The sequence below is a fragment of the Triticum urartu genome, chromosome 7 (assembly GCF_003073215.2).
Source record: "Triticum urartu cultivar G1812 chromosome 7, Tu2.1, whole genome shotgun sequence".
Classification (NCBI taxonomy): domain Eukaryota; kingdom Viridiplantae; phylum Streptophyta; class Magnoliopsida; order Poales; family Poaceae; genus Triticum; species Triticum urartu.
In genome coordinates this window covers 6,366,917-6,377,114 of record NC_053028.1, presented here as the reverse complement: position 1 = coordinate 6,377,114, position 10,198 = coordinate 6,366,917, and the positions used below count along the sequence as shown (strand labels likewise).

At 42.4% G+C, this 10,198-nt stretch overlaps 1 protein-coding gene across 1 annotated transcript; it reads right to left on the bottom strand.

Moving 5' to 3' along the window:
- Window positions 1-5,520: 5,520 nt before the first annotated feature.
- Window positions 5,521-6,868, bottom strand: LOC125524047 (receptor-like protein kinase 7). The gene is made up of 2 exons (XM_048689123.1): window positions 6,063-6,868; window positions 5,521-5,965 (listed from the first exon to the last, which is right to left on the bottom strand). The coding sequence occupies exons 1-2, from the start codon at window positions 6,715-6,717 to the stop codon at window positions 5,595-5,597; spliced, it is 1,026 nt and encodes a 341-aa protein (XP_048545080.1). The 5' UTR covers window positions 6,718-6,868; the 3' UTR covers window positions 5,521-5,594.
- Window positions 6,869-10,198: the final 3,330 nt, after the last annotated feature.

Here is a 10,198-nt window from a genome sequence, read left to right as displayed (position 1 = left end):
CACTGCTCACCAGCCTGCCCCACTCCCTCTATGTTCTTCTCAGATCCTTCGCCCCGTCCACCGCGCCCCTGCACACGCTCCCCGCAACAAGCCTAGCCGCCACGCGTCGTCAGCGTGGCTCGGGGGGCTCCGTTTTATCGCCCAGTACCCTTGCATCACCTCACGCACGGCAGCCGGCTTGGGCTTGACATGGTACTCTGCCTCTTCTACCTCCGAAGTTGACATGTCTGGTACTGGTGTTTTTTTACTAGATCTGATTCACCATATGTCAATCTGTACTAATTCTGGATGGGTAGTACTCTGTCATGCGTTATGGTTAGACTTTACTATTCATATGATATGCGTTCTTGGATTAGTAGTATATACTAGCAATGAGCATGACCTGTTCAATAAGATCAACGCAGTGTCTTCTTATTAAAAAAATCAACTTGGTTCAAATTAGAGTGAGATAGTGTATCAGCGATATACCATATGCGACCATGTATGTCACTGAAGAATATTGCTACAAAAATCATCATGTAAGTGCAATTATGGGTCCATGATACTAGCATAATTATTTCGAATTGAGAATCCCCTTCTCAATACACTAAATCGTTATTTATTTGGTGTTAAATGTACAATATATTAATTAAATAAGTCCTACTTGCATCCGTTCGTCCCAATATTTGTCTTTATTCTATAATCATTTATTCCATCTACACTCACAAGTTCTGATATTGTCTTTTACTATGTGTGTGCATCTGCTGTTTCTTAACAGATCGATCTACAACACTTACGCATTGCAATCCGGAGAATCCATGAATATGCAAAAGAAGCCTTGAGAATTATTTTAGTCATTTGTGTATAGCATGGTGAGGATGTTTTCGCTAGTTCATGTTACAGTAAGGAAAACGTGAATTTGTATCTTATTCTATCTTTTCGGTTGATGTAATATTTGTTTTCCCCTACAAAAAGTTATATTAGTTTCAGCTTCTTATTCAGTAAAAATGTGCACACCTCAATCTCTAACTTTATGCAAAAGCTCAGATGGAAATAATTCTTACACTCATGTTATCCAATATAAACTGTTAAATAATTGATAAATTTTGAACGTGAGTTACAAGAACATCGTACCTTGATATTCTCGTCATATGTATTTGACTCATATTATTGAAATCTCACCTTTAAATCAAGTTCAGTGCATTTTTTTTGGAAATACGGGTACTTCTGAATTCCTGCAATCTCTGTACTAATTTGTATTTTGTGGGGAGCCACAGACGTTTCCAAAGATAGAATGATGCATGATTGGTCAGCACACAAACTCTTGGCCAGGTGCCTCTCACATCTTATCTTGTTTGTAACATATTCTCCTTAAACTGTCAAACTTATTCCTCTTGTGCACTCTGCTTCCCTGACATACAGGCACACTATGGTGGTGGGATGTTACTAACAAGCATAAACAGACACCTAAGCGATCAGATACGGCGACTGTGCAAGTGTGTCAGGTACGTCGAATTCACTGATCCCAAACTATTGGATCTTACTAGGATCTCCTCTTCTCTGTAATACTTAGAACCTTCTCCTCTACCTATTCAGGCCAACAGTTTGAGCATCCGGCAACCATGGTGACAAAGAAGAGCATACTGGAACTGCTCTAAGTTTCCATGTTCTCGGTAAACAAGTGAACTAAGAAAGCGAAACCTATTTAGTAAATGTTGGCATATACTGATACGTTGGCAGCCTGGCACTGCACTAATGGTGTGGTCTTCTAAATTGTTAGAATCATTTTAAGTAGTTTGGTAGGTGTCCATGCTAGTTTAACTAGCCAAGTTTGAGTCTAATTTTGATAGGTTGATTAGTTAGTTTTCCAACATGTCTCGTTTGCATGTCGTAAGCATTTGTGTTCTGTAGTCCATATATGGTTCAATGAGTTTGCATAGCTAGTAGCCTACATGCTGTACTAGTATGTCTTGGACTCAGCATGCCTTACTAGTCTAGTAAAAGGGCACTGCAGTCTGAGTCGTTCTAGATGCTATTAAGTCAGCGTAGGTTTGGATTGCTTTGGCCATGTAGCAGGTCATATCATGGAACCAGGTCGTGCAAGAGTTTTTCCGTAAAAAAGCAAGCTTATGTAAGAGTTCTGATATAAAAGAATAAAGAGTACGCTAAATTTTTCGTACACATGTGTTCGGCTATTTTGATGCCATCGATTCAGTGAGCACAACCGAACATAGATTACTAATGCATATGCCAAATCAGCAGGTTACAGAGACTAGATTGTTCCAAGTCGATGTTGCTGGCGCTAAAACATATTAGTGCCAAGCTCGATTTACTAGGAGGTATTTTCTGATAGTAGTTCTATATTGCGTAAATGATTCTTCACCGGATCGAATGGAAAGTTTGGAGTATTAATAGCATTACTTGACTACATTTTATTATCTTACACATGCTTCTCTTTTTTTTCCTACCTAATTTGTACAAGAGAACACTGCTTCTGTGAGATAAGACTCATTTCGGTTAGATTAGGTTAAACAATTCATCAACTACTTTATGCCTGCCTTACATTTTCCCACCCCTATAAAACACTTTGTTTCTGTTAACAGGGTGAAACTTACTAATGAAACAGGCTGAGTTAGTGTACTGTAAGCTAAAATGACTATTGTTAGCTACAAATATTATACTGGACACATCCGAACAACAATGCTCCTCTTACTTTAATCCAAAGTATCGACCCCGAATATAAATCTAAAGTTGATGATGTTAAACTTGGTAATGAATTCTTGGTATTGCGCGTTGATGCTACATTAGCAAAATCTTACAAGTTTTTATAACTACTAAAAAGAGTCAAAATTATTAGTCATGCAGCAAGATTAACTATCACATTGCCTTCGACCTTTCCATGTTGCTCCTCCTTCCAATTTTTTTGCCCTATTAACCTATTTCGTTTCTTTGTTGTAGATTGCTGTACTCGATGATGCATGGCTCAGATATTGGTCAAGAATAGGAGTGCTATTAGATAGTTTCACATTGTGTCTTAGAATTCCATGTCCAGTGCCAATGTTTCAATCATTATGTTTCAGATATTTTCGGTGTCAATGTTTCAGAATGGCTGAGACGTTGGTTGCAAGGTCAACAGTAGGATTACTACTAGCTTCACATGTTGTAATCTTTGTATCGTGTCCTTTGTAATGCAACCAAGTTGATTTAATATATGAGAAATTTCTATTTATTATACTATGTCCCTGTGCAATATCGGCATTGACCTAATAATTCTGGATGGTGATATATAAAATATCGTGCATTTTTCATGCAATGCACTAGGCATTGCAATACTCATTTATAATCCACCAACGCATGTGAAGCGTTGTTGGGCTCTGACTTTATCCGTTTCTATCTTACAACACTTCTCCACGCCATTTACCAATGGATGCATATACGTTGTTGTAGACCTTTCCAACGCCACCAACGGCAACGCATACAAATCCGTTGGTGTAGACCTTACCAACGCTTATATGGACCTTTGGCAACGCAATGATGCGTTGCTGTAGGGGGGTTCTTGTTGTAGTGTCTGAACTCCGGCTCAGAAATAATTCTGGCCCTAGAAATGGTATCTTGGGGCACTTGCTCTTGATGGTAGTATGGAGGTTTATTTCTACGAGTTAGTGCATGTACATTTGATGTTCTTCAGACCAAATGTGGTGTTCATTATATTAGCATATGCCTATCTTGCTATTAAATGTAAGTTATAAAATATATTTTTTGGACAATGGGCGCTTTATAATTACTTAAAAGATTTAATTATTACATCCGGCCTCCGTATAACTAAGATGCACATAGCCAAACCAAATTCGGTCTCAAAAAGTAAGAAAAAAAAAGACAAAATACAAGTATTCTAAGATGTCCTAGGTCGCGCTGAAGTCCAAGGATTTCCCCTAAGATAAATAGTTTTTTTTTATAAAGGATGGATTTTATTAACTAAAAATGAAGCATCAAAAAGATACATAACACATGAGCACACACCCGGCCTCTGCATAACTAGGATGCACACAGCCAACACCAACTCACACACACACATAAAAAACACGCCGACAAATAACAAAGTCATATAAGACCAAAGCTATGTGTAGACGCTTAAAAAAACAAGAAAAGAGCCCTAAGCGATAAGATCTGTGATAGGTAAACTACGGCAGAAAGAATTTCCCTCGGTTAAGAACCAAGGTGAAAGAATTTCCCCAAAGAGGAAGTGCAACATCAACTAAGATCTGATAGTCTAATGCAAATTTGGAATGCATTCCACTGGTGCAGAAACACAAAAGCCTTTATACAACATGCACGAAAACCATATGCATGAGAATGATAATGGCGATCTAAAATCTTAGAATCAGAGCACATGAGGCATATTTTTCTATAACGTTATTAAAACTGGTCCAGCGTTTGATACTAATCATTGAATTAGGTAGCCGATTGGCTGAAAAAAAAACCAAGCTAGTAACTGAAGGGCTATGGTCCAGGCCGGCTCAGCCCATTAGTCCCGGTTCAGTCTAGAACCGGGACTAATGTGAGCATTGGTCCCGGTTCGTGCGGCTAAGGCATTAGTCCCGGTTCATTTAGACCTTTTGGTCCCGGTTGGTGGGATGAACCGGGACCAATGGGCCTCGCTCCTGGCCCACAACCATTGGTACCGGGACTAAAGGGTCAGGGCATTAGTACCGACACTTTAGTCCCGGCTCCAGAACCGGGACTAAAGGCCCTTACGAACCGGGACTAAAGGCCCTGTTTTCTACCAGTGATTGAAGGCCAGAAGATAAACATGGACTGACAGAGACTTCACTTCGGAAAAAAAATATTAAAATGAAAGCATAACACACAAAGTACATGAGAAATCTATACACGGAAAGAAAAATAAATATTATGTATAGAGAAATTAAACCCACTAATAACTATGTTGGAGATTGTTTACCTATATATGAGCTATTTGCAAATTCACTCCTAGTCACCTAGATGATGCTTAACTATACTACTTAGTTAATCATAAAAGCATTCTACGACCATATCGAGTAGTGTAGTGAGGTTACCTGATCAATGTGCTGCCCATCAGAGAACACTAATGAAGCCATCCATCCATCCATACCGAGAAGCGTTGTGAATCTACACATTTACACAGGCAGAATATATCAAGAAAAGTATATGGCAAAAGAGCTTGGGATGTAGTCCTGAAGAATTCTTCAGGTTCCGTTGGCAATATACTAAGCCGCTCTTCTTAAATAAGTAACTAAAAAATATGCACAACTTAGGAGCCTGAATGAAGGAGAAACAAAGGAAGTCTCGTTTTTGCGGGATCCTGCAGAATGTAAATAATAATAATCCCGGGGATAATGTTATGTTCAGATACTACTTGTTCAAGTCCTCAGAACTAGCAGCAAGAAGAGTTTGCACAAAGAGAAGGAGACTAAGCAGCGGAATTTTGCATAGGTGAACTGAACACAATAGGGCAATAGAATGTTATGAGAAAAGGGTAGAACAGTCCACGTTATTCAAATTAGTTCAAACGAGTCATCATATGGTCCATACATGCATGCGTGAATGTTCTTTCAAAAAAAAAAAAACAACGAGCGTCACATCAGAAAGCCGGTGAGGAGGCCACGGAATGGGGCACGCCAACGGCAGCGGCGGAGTCGTTTGAGAGCCATCCGCATGGATGGCCTTTCCTTCGGATCCACAGTAGTGCAATCCACGCCCAGCATGAACACAGTTGCCATCTCCTCCCTGTACCGTGCTTGATCTGGTATGCTCCTGTCCACAACATTCTGGAATGCTTCCTGTTGGTTCGCCATCAGTGTACGGAAGTTGTTCTGTGCCCAATTCGCCAAATGACCATCTGTTGTAGCTTCATTGGTCATCCGCCCTGTGACAAGCTCCAGCATCAGCACTCCAAAGCTGTAAATGTCTACCTTCTCCGTCAGCTGGTTTTTCCCCAACCCATATTCTGCAGTTAATCATTTGTAGTATTAGTTAAAAGACCAAGCTAGTTAAGACATAATAATTCACTGTAACTAACAAAAGTTAAGACAGAATTCCATTACCTGGAGCTGCGTACCCAAAGTTACCAGGACGCAGGTCCGTGATTGGCAAGGGTTGGCCGAGCCCCGCCATGTTAACCTGTGCAGCGCCAAAGCTGGCTATCACGGCCTTGAAATTCTGATCAAGCAAGATGTTTTCAGAGTTGATGTTGTGGTGGACAAACAGTTTGTTGCATCTGTGGTGTAACTGGCGGAGCCCTCTGGCCACACCAATGGCGATGCCCCTCCTGTCCGGCCAGCTCAGGTGCCGACCGGCATCCATGGGTTGGTGCAGCCAGGATCGAAGGCTTCCATGAACCGGATACTCATAAATGAGCATGATTGCGTCTTCCCTCTGGATATGGTCTACAACTTTGATGATGTTTTTGTGAGAAATGTTGGCTAACAGGAACATCTCCGAGTTGCAGCGGTACATGACATTGCCGTCTACTTGTAGCGCTGGGTTCGCATTGTGGAACTTCTTGACGAGCAGCTTATTTGGGGGACTAGTCCCAGCACTACCCTGATCATAGACTAAGTACAACTGTTCGCCCTCTGCTGTCCTTCTGCTAGCCAACACCCTTGTCGCGTTATCTTCAGTAAGGTTGTCGACTATGGCTTGTTCATTGCGCACAATATGCTGCACCGCCGCAGGATGGTTCCAGGACTGAAAACTCATTCTCTTAGCGGCCGGGTAGGGCGTGGAGAGGTTTGTGTGAAGGGTGCGTCAACCTGCAGACACATTACCTGTTATATTCCGTAGTATTCCCTCAGTTACATGCACATATACAACTACTGAGAGATAAAGAGAGATGCATGTTCATAGCTAGTTTGAGTTGAGCCAATAAAAAGTAATCCGTTTACAGCCACATGTTTTCTTTTCATACGATCCTGGAAAAGGATCGGGTTCCACTACTATCAATGATAACGGAACAGACAGAAAAAAAAACATCAAAGAAAAAGTAATTAGTTTGACGGCCACATATTGACAACAAACGGCAAAGAATGACAAATTAGAAGAATTTTTGTGCCTTTTGAAATAGTAACAGAACATACAGGAAAAAAGAAAGCATCCAAGAAATAGTACAGGATGTTCCTTCAGTTAAGACAGACAAAGAATACAAAACAAGGCAGGATGCCCCCATTGCTGCCTCAGCTGCTGAAGCTCTACATGGAGGACGCCGTGCTATGGAGGGTGCGGCTTCCGAAAGCTCTGAATGCTGCGGCGGATGCCCGTTCGATTCGAAACACCCCCCTCTCTCCCCCCTGTACCTCTCTGCTGTCATGCATGTTGTACATGCAACACATCTGGGCGTTTTGGCCCCTGTTAATGGTAAAGATTCAGGTGGGAAAAACTCCCCCGTTGAAAATTCAAAAACGAAAAAGTTAAGACAGACAACTAGATTTGCTGTTTTCTTTTGATGCTTCATTTTGAGCCAATAAAATCCACACTCTATCGAAAGAAGACAACTAGATTTGCTGCTTTTGGTTGTGTGTGGTCAACTATTCGTAGTTCAATTTCTGATGATAATTTACAAGGATGAAATTAGTGAAATGTTGATACTAGAAACAAAAAAAGGGGCAAGGCAGACAACTAAGATTGTACAAGGAAGGATGATATTACTGAAATGATGACGGTACAAAAAGAAAAAAAGGTAAGACAAACAACAAAGATGGTACAAGTATGAGATTACTGAAATGATGATAAAATGGCTATAGCCTCTGCCCTAGTACTCCTATAACTCTTTAGGACATGGTATTCAACAGATCTACCGGGATTCAATTACCACGCAGATTCAGAACAGTAAGAAGAGAGAGCACAATAGCATGTGGAACCCAGCTGGAAGCATACAACTGCTGCTGTTCGAAAAAAGTTCAACTCAGGTAGTGTTGCTTAGAAGTAAGAAAATAATTTGCTGGTGGATCACCGGCGGTGGAGATGGAGGCAGTCAGAGTTGGAGAAGATGACTGCAATGCAATGCAGGGCACGGGAGGCCCAAACTGCGGCGACGAATTTGACGCTGAGCGGCCCGTGAACGCTGGTGTCCCTCCCGACGGCACGGGCACGGGGAGACACCCCCCTCTCCCCGCGCAACATCCACATCCACCTCTCCGGCGGCCCAGCCATCGCCTCCTCCAGATCTAGACCTGTGTATGGGTGTGGAGACTGCAGCAAGGGCAGGGGAGGCGGCTTGTGCGTGGGAATGAATGGAATGGAATAAACTAAGTGGGCGTGATGCGGGGGGGACGCCTCCACGCTGCAATGTGCGTTGATCTACTCAACTGAACCGAGGGTGATCCACTCCAACTCGGAAACAATCGAGTCACTCGATCGGACCAACCAAATTATGCCATGCAATACTACGTAAGTACGTACGCACCTCGACCGCTTCGGATCAAGATCAAGCTGAGTGCGACGAGCTTCTCGCTTCTGCCGCTGTCGTCGCCGTAGCCGTCGCCTTCGCCGGAATATTGATCACGGGGTGATGGAGTACGTGGGGGTGGGTCACGAGGTGGTACTGTTGCTCTGCCAAGCGTCGATCGGTATATGTACTACGTAGTACCCATTGCAGCAACGTCGAGAAGCTTCTAACTTAGCCACACACCTGTCGGCCTCCGTTGTTTCTGTTGCCGACTCGAGGCTACGTACTTTACCTGTCCCTCACCCTCTTTCTTTTTGCACCAGGTCGGCACAGTAGAATGACATGTAAAAAAAAGTGAACGAAAAGGGTCGGCGTTGTCAGAGAAAAATCCTCTTTAGCTACGGTTCCTCCGTAGGATACTGCCCTTTTTGTTTTGAGAAACGCATAGGAATCTGCCTTGCAAGTCTTAGAAAACGCGCGTGCACATGGGCCGCATCACGCCAGCCATGCCCCTTTCTCTCTCTTTGGGAAGGCTTCTGCCTTTCTCTCTCTAAAATAAACTTTCTTTCCCGTTGCCTGATAACGCGCATCAGCCGCCTGCACCGCCCGGCCAACCACATGAGTCTCCAGATGGCCCGCTGCTGCCTCTCCACATGCCCGCTATGTCAGGGTGTGCATTATGTTTTTTCGGTCTGGTTTATACGGATTTTATACTTGGTTTATACGGTTTTATACATAGACATGGCTTGGTTCGGTAATAACGGTTTACTTTCGGTTCAGTTTGGTTCTGGTAATGACCAAATTGTCACGAATTTTTGAGCCAACATATAACCTTTCCACATGTAAATGCATGATATATGTCATAAGGAGGAAAAACAATTAGAAAAGGATAAAGAAGGGATGCTCGATAAGTAGCCAGATTAATCATGTAAACCGAAGCACTAAGTGGGTCAGAAAGCACTATAGCAAGGCAGCCCATTATGCTTTTGAACCCAAAGAATCTAAATTTTGGATTAACCAAATAGTTTTCTATTTCTAACAAAAAAATATGCAAATGGTTTCATATTTCAAAACTCAAACCAAAACCAGAACCTAGAAAAACCGAAATTTCTGTTCGGTTTCTTTTTTGGTTATCGGTTTGGTTTCGCACACCCTGACCGCCATGAACCCAAGCGGGCCGCTCGATGCATGTCATGCTTCCACGTGGGTTTCTTCCCTTGGGTATGTTGCATGTCATCATTGGCTTGTTTATTCGTTGGTGGAGACACGCTCGTTATTCGTTACTCCCTTGGTTCTAAAAACCAAGAGGCATGATTCTTCTCTTTCTTCTCTCGACGGAAAGCATGCACTCATTGGTAGCCTCCAAGTGATGACCTGTAAGTGCACAATGTTGTTGCGGTTTGTTATAAGTAGAGTTTGTTGAACCCACAAGGAGTGACACGCAGAGAAGTACCAACCCTACAACTACGTTGTCATGACGCAGCTCCGTTCGTTCGCACCTAGACCGTAGTCTAGGAATGTTTTATTCTATCGGATGGTATGGAAAAGATAAAAAGAAAGGGTATTTTAGCTAACTACGAACAAGATAGTAAAAATGGTAAATGAAAAAAGAGTAAAATGTGGCGCTTGAGTAATCTAGGTGTTCTCAAGGGGCTCGAAATTCTCACTACTAGCACGATCTACCTAACATATGCATTTGCATAATTCTAGGCTGCGGATAACTAAGCCACTCTGCATTGGCTTTAATGGACAGGTGGAGTCTGGTACAATACAAGTAATACATGCGTAGTCTCGATT